Source organism: Calonectris borealis, chromosome 3, assembly GCF_964195595.1.
Source record: "Calonectris borealis chromosome 3, bCalBor7.hap1.2, whole genome shotgun sequence".
Taxonomy (NCBI): Eukaryota; Metazoa; Chordata; class Aves; order Procellariiformes; family Procellariidae; genus Calonectris; species Calonectris borealis.
Window position 1 is genome coordinate 24672286 of NC_134314.1, and position 22645 is coordinate 24694930.

The 22645-nt window shown below is 35.9% G+C and overlaps 1 protein-coding gene across 1 annotated transcript in view; it reads right to left on the reverse strand.

Annotated features, from left to right (window-relative positions):
- The window catches only part of CSMD1 (CUB and Sushi multiple domains 1), a 1311413-nt gene that overhangs the window by 19572 nt on the left and 1269196 nt on the right, over nucleotides 1–22645 (reverse strand). Inside the window, exons 57-65 of the mRNA XM_075145187.1 lie at nucleotides 20293–20475; nucleotides 15707–15883; nucleotides 14556–14735; nucleotides 13012–13185; nucleotides 11870–12043; nucleotides 9369–9442; nucleotides 5119–5230; nucleotides 3833–4012; nucleotides 2118–2162 (exon numbers count right to left, since the gene is read on the reverse strand). Coding sequence (XP_075001288.1) covers nucleotides 2118–2162; nucleotides 3833–4012; nucleotides 5119–5230; nucleotides 9369–9442; nucleotides 11870–12043; nucleotides 13012–13185; nucleotides 14556–14735; nucleotides 15707–15883; nucleotides 20293–20475 — 1299 coding nt within the window. The remainder of the gene's footprint in view (nucleotides 1–2117; nucleotides 2163–3832; nucleotides 4013–5118; nucleotides 5231–9368; nucleotides 9443–11869; nucleotides 12044–13011; nucleotides 13186–14555; nucleotides 14736–15706; nucleotides 15884–20292; nucleotides 20476–22645) is intronic.

A 22645-nucleotide genomic window follows, 5' to 3' on the forward strand; every position in this document is an offset into this window, starting at 1 on the left:
ACTTCTTTTGTCACATTCAACATCTTCAGTATCTAGTTTCTCTAACCACTCTAACTGTCAATAATAGATGTTAATCTTCGCGAAATAGTACCATTGACTCAGTATTTAGGAATTTGCACTTGCTGCAGATGGACAGAATCAGTAGGGGAAGAAAATAGCAAAATATTTTTCTGCTGTCCCATGGATGCTGCTGAGGAATTGGAGTGGCTCTGACTCAATTCTGTGAACCCTTGCAATGTTCCTGCCTTTCCCACCCACTGTGGGCAAATGCAGAATGAGAAAAATGAACCGGGTATTATTATACTAATACTGCACCAGCTGTAGATTCTTCTCAGAACGTGACAAATAGGGAAATCTATGGCTACTCATTAAAACAGCTTCTGAACTATTTTTGCAAAGACTATACAAAGCCATGAGAACCATGGGAACCAAATAGTATTGTAGTTCTTAAACTTCACATGGGTATTGTGAGAATTCTTTAGTTGTAACTTATACTCAATGTATATGAATACAGTACTGTAAAAATGATAGTTACTATTGCTTATGAAAACATTAACTCTGACAAAAAATAGCAATTTAATAAACAATAATAAACATAATTTGTATTCAGATATTCAAAGGTGAGAAATCAGAACATGAATCTATTCTGTTACAAAAACTTTTGTTTAGCAATATTAGCTTCATCCCATTTAAAATACAGCAAATGGAATTCTACCAAAAGCCAAGATAACATGATAAAGAAAATGCTCAAAATACATCGTGTTCTATACTAAGAATTCACAATTTTAACAGACATAATAGTGCAGACTTGGATTTTAAAAACAGCTTAAAACTTTTCCTAGTTAATTACTGTCATTTGTTACACAGTTTCAGTTCTCCGCTTGCCATTATTGGCATTTTCAATCATAACATTACATTTTTTTAAAAAATGGCTTTCAAATAGTGCTTAGTTACCAAAACTAGTTATAAGGGACATGATGTGGTGTGCATTGGTACTGATGCTCTGCATAGTGAATATATTAGGAGACTTGGTCTATATTTTAATTTGGCATTGAAAAACTTCAAAATCTGTGTGGTAGCAGATTAATGTATACCTTAGGTGTTCGGAGAGGTGAATCCTCCAATAAATGAAGACTGTATATTAATTATAATGAATGCATATTGTATCCTGTTTTATTGTGAGTCTGTAGAAGTAATGCATTTGAGAGGAACTCATTTATGCTTTCACCTGACACTCTCACTAACAAACTCACCAGGAAGGTTAATTGTCAGCAGAAATACCTTTTTATCCCATCTACTCTACGGAGTCCTTCTGTGAACTGCCATGAGTGTGAACCATTTATCTTATTTTCCCTGGAGCTTGCTAAAATTCAGAATATAGAGTTGCAAGCTCATTTATTTGGGGAAAACTCTGCTCATTGTTAAATAAGTCAGTAAAAAAAAAAATTAGGCCTTTCATTCTCTGAAAATGATTGAACCTAAAAAGTTCTACATCAAGGATTTCTCAGATGTATTTGCAATTTTTTCACTGGCAGGAGGGAAAGGTTAACTGCACACATGTTCATGAGGAGGCATAGAAAAGCAGCGGTAATGTTTGCCTGCTGCTGGTGGTCCACACAGTTTGGGAAACCCTATCTTAGAGTACCTTGAGAGTTTCCATGAAATGAAGGCCATCAAAATTTCCAAAACTGTTTTTTGATTTTTTGGGGGGGTTTCTTGCAACACTTGCAATGTAAAGGGCAGAACTTTGACTGAACCCAATCCCTGCAATTATATTCTGCACTCATTATAAGGCTCTCCATTATAGCAATCTCTCTGATATAAAATGACTTCAAATCCGGGTTTTGTGTATATATGCTTTTTGGCTTGACAGGGGTTTTTGTGCAATTCAGAAAATTAGCACTGTAGAAATTAAAAAAAAAGTTGTTTGGGAAAGTATTTCATAGAATAGGTTTTACATGGCACCTGTTATTATGAAAGACCTCAACATTTATATTCCTTTGAAATGAGTAATAAATACTTAAGTTAAATATTGGAAATAGTTTTATTATCCATAACAATCTAGGGTGTAAATCAATTTAATTTATTTAGATCTAAAACTCTTCTTGTATACAAACCTGGAGTTTTAGTTATTGTTTCATTAACTTCTCTCACTCCTTTACCTACAAGTAAAAAGACAAATTATCATTTTCATGAACATTTTTTTTTTTAAATAGAATGTTAAAACAATGCCTGATGGATGTAATCATCTCTTATCCAATAGCGCCATATTTAAAACAGAAAAAACTGGTCTTGAATACCATACAAGTTCAAACCGATACACAAAACTATCAGAAAATAGTTTAGGTAAACAATGTTTTTACTGTGAAAAGTTGTCTGGCTAGTCAAGTATTTCATACAGTTAGGCCTAAAATTTTTATATCAGTCCCAGTGCTATAAAAGAGAGCCTTATAGAGGGGACAAATACTATATCTAATTATGAATAATATTATACTAAATATAGTAAACATTGTGTTAATAAAGATTGATACATTTATGACACAAACCAGTAAAAGCCAGATAGCTGGATTAAGATGACAGGATCAGATATCATGGGAAAAGATCACAACTGGTGTCATTTGCTATATTTCTGGTACTCAGCAGAGTTATGTCCATTGACCCCAGATCACATTCTGGCCCCATATCATTAGCCACTTTAAAAAAGCTAATGTCCTGTAGGAAGATTTGGTCTTAAATGTTTTTTTCTTTAGGAGCAGAAATTCACTGATTAGAATAATTAAGTGTTAAGAAAACACAAAAAGTGTGGGACTCAAGGAGAATTATACCTAAAGACTGTAAGCCAATAAAAAAAAATTTCTTGCTTATAGAAATCTTTTTTGTATTTTATCTTTAATTAAAAAAAAAAAAGAAAATTAACAAAAAACGTATAAGAGAATTTATCTCAAATTATTACTTATATAGTACCCATGAAAAATCACCCTTTGGGGAACTAGAATAAGGAGATAAATTTTTATGTGTAGATCATATGTCTTGACAATATTAAAACACAGAATTCTACCTATATATTAATGAAAAATCAAATATTGTTCAAACATCAAATTTATTTAGCGTTCTTTGATATATTAGAATTAAAAATCATGTTGCAAACATCTTCCCATGGCATCTGACTATTTTTTTTTCCTTTATTCATATTCTAAATATAGTTTTGTTTTGTTTTTCTGAATTGGGGACTTATAGCCATGTTTATTCGCATGTCAAGAGCAAATTTAGCCCTCATAACTATAGACTTAGAGCTACTCTAGCAAAACTATATGAAATTTACATGGATATAAATAAAAGTGGAATCTGGTGCAAAGATGTATTTTTTTTTATTTTATTGTTTATTTTTATTTTAGAAGATTTTCTTAGACAAAAAGCATACCTGAACGAATCTAAAAGCCAAGCTATGAAATAACTTTTTTTGTTCCTAATAGAAAATCATACATTAAACACTCAATACATTGAAATACTCTAGAACTCTGACATAAAGATAAATACAGTTAAAAGTAATACTTTATATTGTTTCCTTTTGTTTGCTGTTGTTAGGGGTAAACTTATATATATGTGCCTGTGCCTTTACATACACATATCCTCATGTTTCCCTCTATGAGTTCTAGATGTTATGCTCACTTTGATTTTTTTACTGTTTCTTTCATGAAGTAAAAGCTGTTGTGTCATATGTGGTTTTAAATAGTAAGTGGAAAAAATTAATTCTACTATACAAAATAAAAATGTCAGGGAAAATTAAATCCAATCAAGTACGGCCCAACATATCACTTGAGTAATGACTTACTTTTACAAATAGGTGATTTTCCTGTCCATTTCATATCTGGTTTACATGTCCGATGCTCTGATCCACCAGCAAGAAAAAATCCTGGCTGACAGGTATACACCAAAGTGTACCCTAAAGTAGGAAGATCTATTGCTTTCACATCTACATGTGCCGGTGTCTCTGGCTGCCTGCAAGCATGAGCTGTAAAGGGGTTTTTAGAGTTAGAAAAAGTGGTGGTAAACAGTTTCCATAGGATTAGAGTATGTAATTTGAAATAAATGCATGCCAACTTATTCCTTTTCATTATGTAAACTTTGTACACCTTTTAGAAATGTCAAGTAGCTATTACTTGTAAAAGTAACGCTCTGAGTGTATAGTTATATTATTATGGGAAGATGGAAACGATACTATCACATCTTTTTAAACAATACACCAAAATTAAATCATAACAGCAAACAGAAGAGAGTTAAAATGAAGGGGAGCACATGCCATTGTACATGGTGCAATGATTGGTCCTGTGAATGATTGTACTGTCACAGCTTCAAGCTTTGCTTGCACTCAATGTTTTAAAGAGCCTTGAAAATTACAGAGCGGTTATTATGTTAAATAAATTCATTATAAATTTCAATTGAAATAAAGGTTCCATAGGAAGTCTTTGTCATAGTACATTGATTATAACAGATATGGTTGCTCAGTATGCTTCTTTCTCTGTGCTCCATGGTGCTCATTTATAATAATCCAAAGATAATTTGAAATAGAATAAGAATCTAAGGTAATTCTAATGAATTATTTTTACCTTAGATCAGTGTATTTTAACACAATAGCTATTTGATTTCCCCCAACTCACACAGAGCTATAAATACGCTAATCATTTGCATACCCATGCATAGCCCAGAGAAGATGAATTTTGCTGAGTTCTAGTTTATGATTCACAAAATACTAGCCAACAAAATAGCCCCATGCATACTTCAGGACACTTTCTGTTCTCTATTAATCCAACACACACAAAAAACTTAAATTAATCTAAAGCAGCTAATGCAGTGGGTTAATGAGGACAGACTTTTTTGAGTAAAACTGATAGAACTATTTTGAACTTCATGAAAAAAATCTGAAAAATCTTACTTCAAATTAATATTCCAAATACATCTTTGGTCTTAGAATAGGAAACAAAAACATTTAAAAGTACTGTTTTAAATAAAGGGGTTTTTTGTAGCATATCATTTACTATGAATTTCCACAGGCATCACTTTATAACTCTTTTAAAATTGCATAATATTCTAACTCAGTAGATAAGAAACCAGACTTACGAATGCATTCAGACTGTATGCCACTCCAAGTTAAGTTAGCAAGACAAGAACGGGTGGTAGATCCCTGAATATGATAACCTTTTCTGCATCTGAAAAAGACTGTGCTCCCAACCTAAGGATCAAAACAGAATGTTAGATAAAAGATATATCCATCACATGTAGTCAGTTATCAAGACAGTGATAAGCTACTAGAGACATTTTTTCAAAAATAAAAATGTCCTCTTTTTACAGTTTCTAGAGTTAACCTTTTTTTTTAATATGAGATGAAAAGTTTGAGCAATTGATCTTTTGTAACTTTGTTTGAAAGCAATATTGACAAGGCTGTGCACATGGAAAAGAACGACACTCATACATTTCAGGTTATTAGTTTTTCAGTGTGAAAAAAGCAAACTAAATCACTGAGATGTCTCTCTTTCCTGTACATCACTGCATATATTTCAACAGAACTTGACCATAAAGTCTGTTTCAAAGGTTTGTCATTGTGTGACTTGACTAAAAATGTTTTTTAAGAGGAAAAAGGAAAAAGAAAAAACTATGAAGAATTGTTCCATCTACAAATATATTCACTAGAGAAAACTCCAGGCCACAATTCCTTACACTGCATTTGTTACTATAAGCTACCTAAGTTTTACTTGAGATGTTCAACTAGCAGAGTGATGTTATGGAAAACCTTCCTGTGGTCAACTGTGATATGACCTTTCTTAGAAGAAAAGGTAAAGTAACTGAGAAAACTCCCTTTAGAATTCCACTGAGAATAGAAAAGCATGAAAACTAGATACAAAATTGCAAGTGATGAAGAATTTTCATAACATACGAGAGAGAGATTGTGTGGAAAGTTCTAGTAAAACTAAACTTATTGACAAAAGTAACCAGAATACAACCCCAGGCCAAGATATTTAAGGATGCAGGGCTGACCAGTAAAGCATTGCTTTCACTTTGGATAGAACATCTTGGCAATAAATATGTTCAGATGAAATGAAAAAAACCCACAGAATTAACATTATTTGAAATTATATGACTTATTAATAAAGTAACATATCGCATGGACAAATGCAATAAATTCCAAATGAGTAGTGATCAATGCATATTAATAAAATAGCTTGCAGGTATTGCTATAAACGTAGATAGCTCTACACTGCAAATTTCATAGAAGGTCTTCAATGGACATTAAAAATGGGCAGTTGTCTTCAAAAGTGCCTACCTTTAACTATATACTCAGTTACATAAAAACAGATTATCATTATAGATATAGCAAATGCAACACCAGTTCTTCTTGAAGCGGCTTGGGAAATTCACTGGTACTTTTAAAGGTCAAATTACTGATAGGGCTTTGTAGACTTATCTATTTATAACTATTTTTAAACATATTCATCTCTCTGTCTTGCCAAGGACACACAGCATGTCTGCAGTAGAGACCAGAACAGAGTGTAGCTGGTCTTGACTCTAAGTCATCTTGCTTCTCGTGAAATTGCCAATTCTGGTATCAGTAAGTAATGATGAGCTGCAAGTATTTCCTCACTGATCCAAAAGACCAAGCAAAAAAATAATGTCTAGGTTCAAGGTAGTTACAGTTATATTTCTTTCTCATTTTAAGGTAAAAGTAAAAATAAAAGCAGCGCACTCTTTGTATAATACTTGGATGAAAAACAGTGGAGGCATTTGTAACAGTCACAATGCAGTGAAGCACAAAAGGGGCAAAATGAATGGGGCAAGGCACGATGCTGGTAGATAGGGGAAAACCCTTCAAAGGTCTGCTGCCTGTCATCACACCTTTCTGTAATGAGGAAAGTTTGTCTGTTAAAAGCTGGTTTATAGCAGCTTGGCTAAGTCATACAAACAGGAAGACCTACAAATCACATATGCCAAAAAAAAATCTACTTCACTAGGAATTGGAGAGAATTCTACATCTTGTTGTACCAGATAGTGATCTGAGAGTGAAAGCACATTGTATTGGGTTTACGTGGCAAGGTTTTGGTAGCAGGCGGCTACAGCGGTGGCTTCTTGTGAGAAGCTGCTGGAAGTTTCCCCTATGTCCACTAAAGCCAACGCCAGCCGGCTCCAAGACAGACCCGCCACTGGCCAAGGCTGAGCCCATCAGTGACAGTGGTAGCACCTCCAGGATAACATATTTAAGAAGGGGGAAAAAAACCTGCACGACACCAGCAGCAGTCAGAAGAGAGGAGTGAGAATATGTGAGAGCAACAATTCTGCAGACACCAAGGTCAGTGAAGAAGGAGGGGGAGGAGGTGCTCCAGGCGCCAGAGCGGAGATTCCCTTGCAGCCTGTGGTGAAGACAATGGTGAGGCACACTGTGCCCCTGCAACTCATGGAGGTTAATGGTGGAGCAGATATCCACCTGCAGCCTGTGGAGGACCCCATGCCAGAGCAGGTGGATGTGCCCAAAGGAGGCTGTGACCCCGTAGGAAGCCTATGCCGGAGCAGGCTCCTGGCAGGACCTGTGGACCCGTAAGGAGAGGAGCCCATACTGGAGCAGGTTTGCTGGCAGGACTTGTTAGCCCATGGAGGACCCACGCTGGAGCAGTCTGTTCCTGAAGGACTGCTCCCCGTGGAAGGGACCCACGCTGGAGCAGTTCCTGAAGAACTGAAGCCCATGGGAAGGAGAAGTTCATGGAGGACTGTCTCCCGTGGGAGGCACCCAACGTTGGAGCCGGGGAAGAGTGTGAGGAGTCCTCCCCCTGAGGCGGAAGAAGCCTCAGAGACAATGTGTGGTGAACTGACCGCAACCCCCATTCTGCGTCCCCCTGCACTGCTTGTGGTGAGGAGGTAGAGAATTCAGGAGTGAAGTTGAGCCCAGGAAGAAGGGAGGGGTGAGGAAAAGGTGTTTTAAGATTTAGTTTTTATTTTCTCATTATCCTACTCTGATTTGATTGGTAATAAATTAAATTAATTTTGCCCAAGTCAGGTCTGTTTTGCCCATGATGGTAATTGCTGAGTGATCTCTCCCTGTCCTTATTTTGACCCATGAGCCTTTCATTGTATTTTCTCTCCCCTGTCCAGCTTAGGAGGCGGAGTGATAGATTGGCTTTGGTGGGCACCTGGCGTCCAGTCAGGGTCAACCCACCACACACATACTTGATAAAGACTAAATACAGAACACATGAAGAACTACTATTGCCTCTAGAGGTGAATGAGAAGAGAAAATCAACCTTCGTGTTCAGCAGACATTAGAACAGTGAATTGGCCATTACAATTCTGGTATGAAAGACAACTTGTGAGGCAGATAAAAGGGGGAGAGAGGAAAAACCAAACCCCTGATCAAATTAGTTGCAAAGATTAGAGTTGTTTTTGAAGTGATGATGATAGGGACAGGTACAGGGTCAAGATGAGATAACAGACAGAAAGGCAACTGCACCTATTACTAGAAGAACAACCTTAGGGGTGAGGCCACAAGATATGGCTAAGGGAGAAGTGCCGTGGCATCTGTGACCCAGGCAGGAGCAGAAGGTGAAGAAAAGACCTGACAGCCACAGCAATGACAGACAGCACAATTGCAGGAAAGGGAGGGTACCAATAGCCAGAGGAACTTACAGAAAAACTGTTCTACTAACTTGATGGTAATACCATGCGGCACACTGCCCTACATTCAGAAATAAGCAGGAAACCCAAACAGAACATATTTTAGATTCCAATTACAAGTATTTATACATGAAGAATCTATCCACATGAGGTGATATCTATATAATGACTCGGTAAACTAATAACCTGTGAGGAATTTGGAAATTGTAGGAAGGACATTCATCACAGAGAACCTGGATCCAACACCTAGAGTAATTTTATCTTCTCTGATTGAATAAAATGTAACACGAATTGCTAATTTAGTAAAGCCACTTGCTGACTTTTTTTGTGAAGGACTACATGGCCTTTGGATCAGACAGGTCTTTGGTTGTTAGGTATTTACTGACTATTCATCAATGTATGAAAGAATTATGATCATAAAGCAAAGTAATTATATCATGTCATATGATATTAGGTAATCAATTTATAAATAGTCCTCCCTACTGAAGTCTCCTAAAGGGTTGAACACATGACATATTGCAAGCTTAGAAGTTCTTTCTTTAAGCTCTATGTTAAAAAAAAAAAAAAGCTTAGAATGAAGCATGAGTTTTTATTAAAAAGGAGTGGAAATTTCCTAAGGTTTACATCAGAGATTTAAGCCTACAGATAATTTAATGTATTTGTAATTATTAAATGTATCTTCATTTTAGAAAACTAATAAATAAAAGAATTACCTCATAACCTCTGGAACTGTTTTGTATTCCAAAATGTGGAGTGCCGGGGTCTGTACATGTATTGTGAGCTGGATCTAATATAAAATATGAAACACAGCAGATATCATTATGGTATGGAAAGAATACTCTAAAACTGTGTGCAAAGATTAAGTCATTTCATCAATGTCTGGTGATGACAAGAATTGAATTTTTAATGGAATGTGTGTATTTCTATATTACATTTGTATTTCCAATTAAATTTCCAAGATAGATCACAGTGGTTTTTTTCAGTACATTGCCATTATTTAAGGGTATTTTTTGCAGGTATCTTTGGCAGTGTAGACTTCAGAGTTAGGACTGCATTAATTTTTGCTAAGTTTATCCTTTTAAACCTCTTTGAATACATAGTATATCCCACTATTCACAATGCAGATGGAACATATAGGGAAATCTTTTTCTTCTCTTCTTTCCCAATGAACAGCTTAATGATTAAGTTAGATTTCTAAAAAAAAAAACCAAACCCAAAACCCAAGAAAAACCAAACCCAAAAACAACCTGCTTTCTTATAGCAAGAAAAATACTTAATTTTTTATAGAATTTTTTCCATGTCACCAAGGAAAAAAAAGTTTCAAATGGACTACTACCTCAGCTGTTCCTGGAGAGTCCCCCCACAAAAAAAGGTATGCCAACAGAGTATAACTAATTATATGATGATCAGTTCATGACAGTAATTTAAAGCAGCCTAAAACAATTTTTGATTCAGCAATGTCCACTTCACATTCTGATGGTGTATGTGCTTTGGGGTTGCCCAGTCACATCCACCAGGTAGACAGCATAGGACTTGATTTGATGGATCTTTCTGTACTATGTGATTCCCTCTTGGCAACTAAGTCTGCTTTTGTGCTGACACTGCATTACAAAGAACACAACTTGGGACTATATTTCATCTGTAACCATTTTTATTTTTCTGTAGAGGGAAAATCGAATTTATCACATACAATAATGTGATATGTCATTTCACTCTCAGTCAACTTCCATTTTCAATGTTGATCATCAGTAGAGCATAACAATTCAACTGGACTGATATTTACCAAAGGCTTCAAAAATTAGGTGGATATTGGTGTAACGTGTGAGAATAAAAACCAAACACACTCCTGACCTTGACCTGATGAACAGCTCAAGAACTTTTTACAAATTATCATCAGCGGGAATGCCATTGTTAATAACAGACACACTTTTTAAGGTATATCTCATCTGAAGAAACAGTGGGGAAAAAAAGAAGAGTTCTCAAAGTATTTTAAAGAAATTATCAATATCCAGAAATAGAAAAGCTTGCCATCATTTACCATGGTATGGTACTTCTAGGCTTAGTTCTGGGTATTGTTCACTGATCTTAATTTTCAAAATGCTTAACAAGGGTATCTGTAAATATTTTAGATGGTCTAATATTTTCCTTTTATGATAACATAAAAACTATAATGTAAAAGAAAAGCTTATGTCTTTGATGCAGTATTTTCCATGTACTTCTATATTGTGCTATATAAAATATAAATAGAAATGTCATTATGACATTTTCAAATTTGATTCTTCACAATAGACCTGAGATTTAGTTTTTGTAGACCTTCTTGCCTCTGTTACAAAACACAGGTGGAAGATGGATTGCCCAGTTCATAAAAACTATGGACAGAAGGTGTTTTGAATTCATATAAAAAAATTGTGTTGAGTGTTAATGTCTTAATTTACAAATACAGGCTGCTTTCAATAATCATGCTTGCCGCCTTTTCGCAGAGTGCCGATCCCAGCTCTTCCACATAGCCAATATCTCAGCCACAGAAAAATATATAAATGGGCTACAGTCTATATCTGAATGTGTTTGTTTAAAAATATCAAAGAGGATTTTTCTGTTATAACACCAAAATCATTTTCTCTAGCAAGTCACCCCAAGTTGGATCCAATGTTGATGTCAGTGGGAGTTACAGGTGTCCAGCATTTCTCTCAGTTAGTCTGATTATGTAACATGCTAAAAACCTATCAGTCGCACATCAGTCAATGAGAAACTGATAATACTTGGCAGTTTATCAGAATTTCAAAAGATCAGACCCAGCACGTTTCATCCTTTTGAGCTGTACAAGCCCCTTTCACAAAGTCCAAAAAGCTTTTTGATTCAGGATTGATTCTGACAAATGTCTTTAACTCTCTAGTGACAGAATCTGGTCTTTAATCTGCCAAAGTCTTCTGCATATCTAAAAGATTCTAAAAATAGATAGAACGAATTTGTGCGCTTGCACTTATTGACATTATGCATTACCAGCAGACAAGCAATCATGTAAATTTACAAATTACTTCATATGTGATTGTGTTTATCCTAAAGTTTTTATACTCAAAATATAACCTTATCTAGGTCTTTTTATATTACACAGACGTTTTCTATATTTGGAAAGCTAATTGCTAGATTTATGATAGTGTAAAAGTTTATCAAGAATATTCTCAGTAGAAACATCATAAGTAGTGGTAGTTATTACCAATACATGTTGGCTGAATTCCACTCCAAGTACCATCCGCTTGACAGAATCTTCTTGAAGAGCCTATCAGAATAAAAGGAGGTCTGCACTGAAAGCTAACTTCAGATCTGTAGGTAAAACTTTTTCCATTGAGGCGTCCTTCTGCTGGTGTACCAGGATCACCACAAAACACAGCTAATATGTAAAAAAGGAAAGAAAAAAAAAAGTTATTAAAAACTGCATGTTTCAACTGAGATATCCTACATTGTTTTATGTGCAAGTCAGGCATACTGAATATGAGTGCAAGTGCTATGTTCATTTATCTGTGTACAATTGTAGCTCAGATAAATTCTTGACAGCAATTTAAAATTAATTGTCACTGTTATAGTTATTATAAGCATAAAACTTAACCTGGAAAAATAGACCTTTTAATTAAGACACTTAAATGCTGATTAGATTTGGATGATAAAGTAATCTTAAAGTACACAACGCTATATTGTAATGCTTCAAAATGTATCCAGTTTTCACATCAGTCACCCTCAGATGAGTAGGCTGGAAATTTTTGCCCTAATTAAGTAAAAGGAAAAATGTTTGTCAGAGTCCTGACAAGAATTTAAGCACTGAAAGAGACGAGTTGAGAGATTTAGAAGAAGCTGAAAAACAAATAAAAACAAGATATGAGGATATGTACTCGCCTTCAGGCAATAAAAAAGAATTTAGAAAGGAGAACAAGTCTATGAGCTTAAGGGTTAAGAGCCTTGTTTTCACCTGTTAATGGAAATGGAAAAAGGGAAGAAAAAAGGAAAAGTGTGTAAGGGAAAATTTTAATCATGCTCAACTACAAGTCAAATTCAGAACATTCAAAAAGATTATCAGTATGGCAAGTGGTGATGGGTCCAATTAGGTAACAAGAGGTGGAGGTGATTTTTGGGGAAAGGAAGATGACCATGACCTTAAATGGGCACAACCACTCAATTTCATAACAAGGTATGCTTTTTGAAAGAAGAAGGGAGAATCCTGCAATAATCCATATACTATCTGATCTAGCTAAGTCCTTTTTAAACTGTGAGAAACTGACTGCAGCCTGAGACAACTGATTGTAGCCCAAGACAATGGATTGTAGCTTTGGTGAAGCCCAACACAACTGTACTCTGAAAACTTACGCAAACATTGTGGGATGTCTCCCCGCCAAACTCCTCGACCCTCACAGGAGAGAATAGCTGTGTTAGATAGATGATAACCTTCTGCACAGCTGTAGCTCACACTGGCACCCCAGCGATAATCAGATCCTTCCACTTTCCCATAGAGTACTGGTGGAGGGGGGCCACAGGTAATAGCTGTGTCACAAAAAGAGAAGTTATAATTTCAAGACTTTATAGGGTTTAGGGGACTGCAACATAATATCTACTCATACTTTTGAAACTAAAAAAAATGTTTCATGCTGTTTCAGTTCCAACAAAGCTTTCCTGTGTTGACAAAGCAGTCTGAAATAGACAGAAAACCAATTTAAATACAATAATACCACCTCTAGGTTTAGGAAGTCCCTGAGCTCTGGGTTGCTGGAAGCCAGAAAAATATATAGCTTACCTAGTTCTGAATCTCTTCCCTGTATATTCATTATGGATCATTGTTGGCAACAGGCTACTGAGCTAGGTAAAAGTTTTCAATAAATATGACTTATTTCAATAAATATGTTTCTATGATTCTATGATTCTAAATATTTACATTTTATTTTAAACTAATTTTGCAGCATTATTTAAAGCCCTTAATATGATTTTGTTCGTTCACCTGCTCATTTTCTAAGGTTTTCAGCACACAATGGACATTGACTTTATTGGTAGTTAGTGGCTAAGGCTCTTTAAAAATATTCTGATATTTTGCAGCTTCTGAAAGAGTGCCCAAAATGATGAAATCTGGAATGACCAAGTTTACATTTACACATCAGTTCTTTCAACAAAGAGCACAATCGTAAAATCATTCAGTCAGTGATTTTTACAACAGAAAATGTGTTCAGTCGAATACATATGCCAAAATTTAGTTAGTAGGGTAGACTTAGACATCACTTTAAGGCGGTGCTAGATGAGTTGGCAGTCTAGGTCTTTTATAACAGAAGATGCCCTAGGCTGTTAAATTTATTCCCTGAGCTGCTGTAGTAATGCTAACAATTTTCACCAGGCTACCTTATTTGCCTTTCAGCCTCATCCCCATTATGACCTTTATGTTAACACTTGTAATTAGCTATTTGTGAAGCATCTTTTTGGCTATTTATGATGACTACACTACTGCAACAAGGGAATCTTTTATAAAAAGTTTGGTTTGCAGGATCCCTTTACAGAATTTTGGCCATCTAATCCAAGATAAAAGGGTCCAAAAAGGAAAATGGATACTTCATTCCTAGCATTTTAAACTGAGCACTCTGATAATCTTCATTGCAAAGTGATTTGGTGTTACTGTCATCATTAATGTCACTATTCTGACTGATATTATACCACAGCATAGCTGCAAAATAATTACAAATTTTACATAAATACTTATCTAAATGTTTTAGTTGCATTTATTTAGTTGCATTTAGTTGCATTCTATGATTTGTATGTTACTTGTCCCAGAGAATGTTTTGACAATTTCTTGTATTTAAAGACACTGATTAGTGAATTTCACATATAGTATCAAAACAGTATTTGTAAACTATTTAAGTTCAAAAGCACACCTTTGCAAATTGGTTTACTCTGGTTCCAAGTGCTGTCTTTTATACAACGCATGGTAGATGAACTGGCAGGCTCCATCAAGTACCCTGGATTGCACTGATAGCTCACTGTCTTATTAAAGGTAAAATCATTTCCAAACTGAATGCCATTTGCTAATGCACCTGGATCTCCACAGCTGATCACTAGTGAGGAAAAGAAAAAAAGGGATTTTTTTTTTCAATAAACATGTAATGAAACACTGAACTATGTGTAGCTAATGTCCTTTTTTTTAGTGTACAAAACAAGAAAAATTTTGATCAATATATTTCACACAAAATCAAAAATGTAATCTTTAATTTCTAGCTAAAAAGTCATATTTTTGAGGCATTGCAATAGCGTGGGCCAAATATTGTGCTCCTTAAATACACTAGCTTATGTTGGTATGCTCTACTGCTACTGCAGACTGTTATGTTAGTGGTAGTTTTGATAGGACTTTTCCTTCCTTCATACTGGGATCTTTGTCACTTTACGCCTAATGTTGATGGTGCAATGCAATTCCAGCAGAGTTATGAAATTCCTCTTTTTTTTTTGTATCACTGTACCGAGGTACTGTGGGTCTTGCCTTGTCAGTGAGGTTACTGGCCCTGCTGGCCTTGCAGCACACCTCTGCTGCCTGCTTGCTTTCCCTGTTAGAGTAATCTTGCTGCTCCCTGACTCTTGGTCCTTAGCAGAATGGTTATCAGTCAGATGTGACTCCTTTGACTCACAATAAAAACTGGAACAGTAATGTACCCAATTAGATAAAATCTCATTTAGAACTACCAGAAATTAATCCTCTGTACATAAGCCACAAAAAAAAAAAAAAAAAAAAGCTAAAGGAAACCCTAGAGGAGCACCTATTCTTAGGAATAATGTTATATTTTCAATGTTGACATTCATGAGGTAAACAAATACAGAAAAGTTACCTATGTATCCATCTTAAAAAGATAGTTCTGGAAACATTTAACATGTATTAAAAGGGCATGTACCTTTAGGTACATAAAATATTAATATATTACAAGACAGATGAATGGGGAAAAAAGTGTTATTTTATCTAACAAAATAGTCATTTTCAGTAGGAAGGCTGGATGACTTACAACCTTAAAGCTTTAGAGGAAGAAAGTTTATTTCTGACCTGTGCAGTCTGGAGCAGTGCCAGTCCATGTCCCATTAGCAGTACAATGTCTAGTAGTTAGCCCTGAAGTTTTGTAACCTTCCCAGCAGGCATAAATGACTGAGCTGGAGAATAATATTCCATCAGTGTATATTATCATACCATTGGCTGGGGTGCCAGGATTCCCACAAGATACAGCTGTGAAGAAAAGGATAAAAAAACATCAATATTTCCATGATAGGTGACTAACCGAAAAAAAAAACGTGGGTCAATAGCCCGTCTTTTAAAAAAGCTATAACAAGTTTTACTAAGAAAATGTTTAATAGGTATATTCTTGAGTTAATATCTTATTTCTCCTTGTTAATATGATTACTTGCATTTATTTTGTTTTGTTTTTGACTCAGATAGTTTGCACTGTTGTAAATGTTCCACTTCAACCAATACAGCCATTGGAGAGAAGAAGGTTCATTCAGGACTTTCTGACAGAACTGTGCCTCTGTATTGTCTTTGGACACATTTTTCTACTCTATTCCTGTCTTCTGGTATCTCCTCTTTCAATTGTAAACATGCATAAATAGTAAATTATGATCTTCCTGTCCATTTCTTTTTTGAATCAAGACAAGAACAGAAATACTGTATTGGCCTCCATAATGGTTTGGCATCTGTAGCTATACGTTAAGACAATGATTATGTTTTGGCTTCATACATCCAAGATTCAACAGTGGTTTACTTTGATTGTATGTTGTTTTTTTGGGAGGGTTTAGTAGGATGTTTTTTTTCCAATGGACCAGCCAATCATGAGCAGGATTTGTTTGTTTGTTTTGAATTTTTCTAACAACTTTCTTCTAAAGCATCTTTATTTGACCACCCCAGCAGACAGGACACTAGCAAAAGTATGATAAAATTCCACTGTTGGACAGAGACTACTCCTCTTCATAGGAATAAAATAAAACTATCATGAGATTAAGAGACTAGCAGGGTTAATCAAGAGTTAGGAAGAAATGTACATCTAAATCAAACTCTTTCCTTTAATCTTCCATGGAGCATGAAGTGGTTTGTAAGACAGGGAGGACATACTTCAACTGTCTCTTGCACAGCTTTCAAGAGCTGGCAACTCTTTCTACTCTTCCTACAGCATAGATAAGTGTGGTCTCTTGAGAAGTGAAATGATTTAGTCTAATACAATGATAAGATCAAATATAAGTATGATAAAACTTAATGGCTTGGAATATTGTGGTGGATTAGCCTTGGCTAACAGCCAAATGCCCACCCAGCTGCTCACTCACTGCCCCCTCCTCAGTGGGAAGGATGACAAAGCTCATGTATCGAGATAAAGACAGGGGAATTGCTTACCAATTACCATTGTGGGCAAAACAGACTCAATGTGGGGACAATTCCTTTAATTCATTGCCAATTAAAATAGATTTGGATAACAACAAAAACATAAATATTAAAACAACACTTTTCCTCCCCTCTTTCCCAAAGTTAACTTCATTCCTTCACTTCAGGCTCCTCTACCTGCCCCACAAGTGGTGCAGAGGGGCAGAGGATGGGGAGTTACGGTCACTACACAGCAGTTTGTCTCTGTCGCTCTTTGCTCCTTAGAGAACTGGAGGAATTCCAGTCAAAAACATACCCTGAGCTGCATAAAAAGAAGCATGGTCAGCAGGTCGAGGGAGGTGATTCTCCCCCTGTACTGAGCACTCTACTGAGCACTCTCATGAGACACCATCTGGAGTACTGCATCCAGTTCTGCGGCCCCCAGGCATGGACCTGTTAGAGTGGGTCCAGAGGAGGGCCACAAAAATGATCAGAGGGCTGGAGCACCTCTCCTCTGAAGAAAGGCTGCGAGAGTTGGGGTTGTTCAGCCTGGAGAAGATAAGGGTCCAGGGAGACCTTACTGTGGCCTTTCAATATACAAAAGGGGACTTATAAAAAAAAACAAGAGAAAGGCTTTTTAGTAAGGCCTGTAGTGACAGGACAAGGGACAAGGGTCTTAAACTGAAAGAGGGTAGATTTAGATTGGACATAAGGAAGAAATTATTTACTATGCGGGTGGTGAGACACTGGAACAGGTTGCCCAGCGAAGTTGTGGATGCCCCATCCCTAGAAGTGTTTAAGGTTAGGACGGGTGCAGCTTTAAGCAACCTAGTCTACTGGAAGATGTCCCTGTATATGGCAGAGAGGTGGAACTAGATTATCTTTAAAGGTTCCTTCCAACCCAAACCATTCTATGATGCTACGATAATACTAATAAAACAAATTAAAGGCCATGTGCAGATACTGGTCAAGGTGCAACACTGAGCTGCATTAGGAAAGTTTAGATGCATTCATCAAGGCTAAATGTATTTAAGGAATTTATGTGAAGACAACAAGTCTGCAGATGCTTAATATTTGATAAAATGATAATTTGACAGTAATTGACTATAAAATAATCCTTACACTACTTATAACACTTATTTTACTTATTGTATTTCCTCATATTTGCTTAATTCAATTTATCACATTCTGAGAGCAATGATCAAATCTTCATATTTATGCAAATCACAGAATCAAAGAATCAAAGAATGGCTGAGATTGGAAGGGACCCCTGGAGATAATCTGATCAAGCAGGGCCACCAAGAGTCAGTTGCCTAGGACCATATCCAGATAGCTTTTGACTATCTCCAGGGATGGAGACTCCACCACCTCTCTGGGCAACCTGTTCCCGTGCTCAGACAGCCTCACAGGAAAAGAAGTGTTCCTGACGTTCAGACAGACCTCCTGTGTTTCAGTTTGTGCCCATTGCCTCTTGTCCTGTCACTCGCACCACTGAAAAGAGTCTGGCTCCATCTTCTGTGCACCCTACCTTCAGATATTTATATATGTTGATAAAATCCCCCTATCTTCCTTAGTCTGGACAGTCCCAACTCTTTCAGTCTTTCCTCAGAGGAGAGATGCTTTAGTCCCTTCATCATCTTAATGGCCCTTTGCTGTACTCTACCCAGTAAGTCCATGTCTCTCTAGTACTGAGGGCCCCAGAACTGGACCCAGCACTCCAGATGCTGCCTCACCAGTGCTGAGCAGAGGGGAAGGATCACTTCTCTTCTAAGGCAGCCTGGGATACCATTAACCTTCTTTGCAGCAAGGGCACATTGCTGATTATGTTCAACTTCTAGTTACTAGGACCCCCAGCTGGAAGGCCCCCAGCATAATAGTTATAATCTAATAGTTATAATCTAGTAGTTATAGATCATAGGATTCATTAAAATAAAAGCAATTTGCCAATTAAAAATGACTCTGAGTATTACTGATGTTTGGAATAATACCTAAATGCCTTTGTTTTAATGAAGTCTTATTCACTTTTTATGTATAAAAGTTTCAAATACTTTTGAAAAATTCAGTAGGTTGGAACTTGAACTTGTAGGGGTGAAAAGGTATTCTCTTCCTAATCTTATCCTTATTTGTACTAAACAGGAAACAATTGAAGGAGAAGAGAAAAATGGAAAGAAAGGGGCTTTTTTCTTTTTTTGTGGGTTTTTCCTTTTTTTCTGAAAACAGAAAGTTGAAGCAAAAAGATAAAAAAAGAAAAAACAGCGGCATTTCAAACATCACTGATTGTGGCTGAGTGCTGATGTCCTACTATACTTAATGTCTTCATGCAAGGGAAGAAGAAACGACATTGCAAAACTTCGGTTTTCTGCTGGAAATACAGATCCTGTGCCCACTGCCATTTTCATACAGTTATGGTGATATCTACACTGACAGAAGATTAATCTGTGCTGAAGAATACTGCAAAAGAACAATTGCTAGATGAGGATACTGTGATAAAATCCCTAGGTGAAAAAATATAACGAATTTGTCCTATCTTTCATTTTATCATTTAGTATAGCAGACAACAGATACTACAGAATCCATCAGCTCCAATGAATTAGATAAAGTAACTTTTCACACATTCTTGGAAAACAAGAAGACATTTTAAAACTGAATCTAAAGTCTTCCATCACTGCTTTCCAATTCTGACAGTGCATAAAAAGTGTAAAAATTCTTTATTATATTTTTTATCTTATTCTTATATGTGATTTCCAGAAATATGATGTTATGTTTCTTCTGAAAGAGCTAGCATAAAAATAGTATATCTCATAAAAAATTAGTCTAACATATGTGCAGAAATAGACATTAATTTATACTTAGTTAAGAATACAACATTATTTTATCATCTGTTCTTGATGAGTAGACATTACATAGAAATAGAAGATTAAAATATTGTATTGTTAGAAGATTGGTGACGGATTTATTTATCACTGTTTTCATATCTTCAATCAGAAGCACTTGTTTAATTTTACATTTAACTCGGGTATCTATTCTCTATTTTCAGGCTCAGTATTTGTTTAACTAGAATTATTTTCTCACAATCTTCTTATTAATATATACTCAAAAACTTTATCAGTTTGGATTTAGGTTTTCAAGCAAAACATGAACTGCTTGCAAAATCTTTTATATCAAATTTCTGCAAAGCAATATGAAAGCATATTTCTGGCATAGAATTTCTTTTTAATTAAAGAATAAAATGTCATTAGTAAATGCCATTCAATGGTATCATAAATGCCAATGGTATCAATACCTACCTTCACACACAGGCTGTATACCTGACCAGGAACCATTAAATAGGCATGTTCGTTCTGCAGATCCTCTCAGCTGATAACCCATTTCACATGAGAAGCGTAGCAGACTTTTTATTTTGAAGTCATCCCCTAGTCTAGACCCATGAGCTGGTACTCCTGGATCATCGCAATAGCCAGGATTATTTCCTGTAAAACACAACAGAGCAGAATTATTGGCAGAGACATTATCTGCAAATGTAGTGGTAGTGAAGATACTCTCTTGTGAATAGTACTACTAACTGCATTGTTTCTAGTATAAATAGTAACTTTTCTTCCGGTGTGAGGACTTGAAACCAAAGCCAAAGATGAAAACAACATGTCTTTTTAGCCTACTTCTTATCTCAAACCTATACAGACCTAAACATAGAATGTGATATAAATAAAACATAAAAGATAATTATGAACACAGGAAGCACCCCTGTCATTTTTTATCAGTTCAACAAATTTGTTGTCTTTTTGACATAAATAACATTTTCTACACATTGTATTTTATTGTTCAACTTCTCTATTAGTAATAACTTCTAATAACAAAAATTAGATAGCAGGAAGAGTGAAGAGAACCATATTCAAGTTTCTTAAAAAATATATTTGAAATACATATATCCACAGAAAAGACTAAATGGTACCTGTGCCTGTCAAGAATGGAAAGGATACCTCATCATTTTCCTTATCCTTTAAATTCCTATGCAAGTATTGGTTACAATTTTAGAAGAGAAATAAGGTGCTGCAAAACAGACCTCTCAAACATGTCCTCATAGGTCTGATGAACCAGCCAATTGCCTTATAAGATAAAGTGGCTGCTACAGGAAATGCTACCCAAGACGGTCAAGGAAGTATGGTCTCAGTATCAAAAATTTATTATAAAATTTGACATAAAATTGTATCTCTCCTAAATCCCTCTGTGTCTAAATTGTGGTTCATAGCAACATTATCCTTTGTTCTCCATTTTTTAGTTATATGTCTAAACTGAATTTCTATTAAAACTATGGTTTCGGGGTTTTTTCAAAATATGCGTCAATAATTCCATAGGTTGAAGTTTGTATCTCTTTACATAGGTTTTTCATGATAGGCACCCTGTCAGATGAAGGACAAAATCTTGAACAAAGGAATAACAATAGCAAAACTTTGAGAAAACTCAAACTTTTATTTTAGAAATGAAAATTTTCTAAAGTCAGAAAGTATGATTATGTGCGTGGTGTAAGGTTTTCAGTATAGCAAGTTTGAGGCAGACACTTTGGTTACAATAATCCTTCTTCATAAAAGGAGACGAAGACACAGTTCTTGAATTCAAGGTTAACTTGTGGGCTTTGGTTGTGTCAACTTTGCTTAGTACTAGCTTCTTCTATAATAGATTGTCCTCATCACCCTGCCCTATTTGGACCTAGATTTCCATGTCTAAATACACACTTGTAAATAGTGTGAGTGTCTTGAAGCCAGCCGGTGTATTCTGTCCACATATATACTGTTAAACTCACTCTCCAAAACAGGGTGGCTGCATCTAAAGTGGCTGTTGAGAATGATCTCCAGCACACCACCAACTTGCAAGGTATGTGCATTGTTTGATGGAGTGCTAGTTGGGATGGGTGAAAATCATTCTGGGGACAATTCTAAGAGCATAATGGTCCAGGTGATCAAGTACTAGCATCCATGATCTATTCCCTGGCACTGTTCAATCAGCAGTCTGGATGTGGCGTCTAGATGCTATCTGCTTCCCCTTACTTCAAGACATTACTATTTCACAGACAATTTTGTCTGCTTAAAATGTGTGAAATAACATGAGGGCTGTGATTCAGGCTACCACTGTGGCATTACAGCATGAAACAGATATGTGGCACATAATTTGGCTTGTGAATGCAAAGACTGTAGGAATTGTTCAGGGCAGAAGGATCTATGATTCTAAAATTCTGATGATGTCCCACTTTGCTTTGGGACTTTGCTAAGGGAATTTTTCCAGATGAATGACCAGATTTTTTTTCTTGGACACACCTAGTTTTGTCTTGGAGAAAGTTTAAACTGGAGCCATGCAAGTATATAGTCAAAGGGTATAGACAAAGGCAGTTATAGTATTTTGAAGGTCTAAACCCTTTTTTATTTAGCAATGTAGATGACTACATATCCATTACTGAAAAATATGTGTGAGTCATCTTAAACAAAAATTTCAACTATCACTTAGCTCATAAGATAAGTGTCCATCACCAACAGGTCCCAGGTGACAACAAACCCTGAGATCATATTTATACCATCATGCATTCAAACATATATTAATATATAATAAAGAAATAAACCCCATGCAGAAACAGACTACAGGTTACAAGTG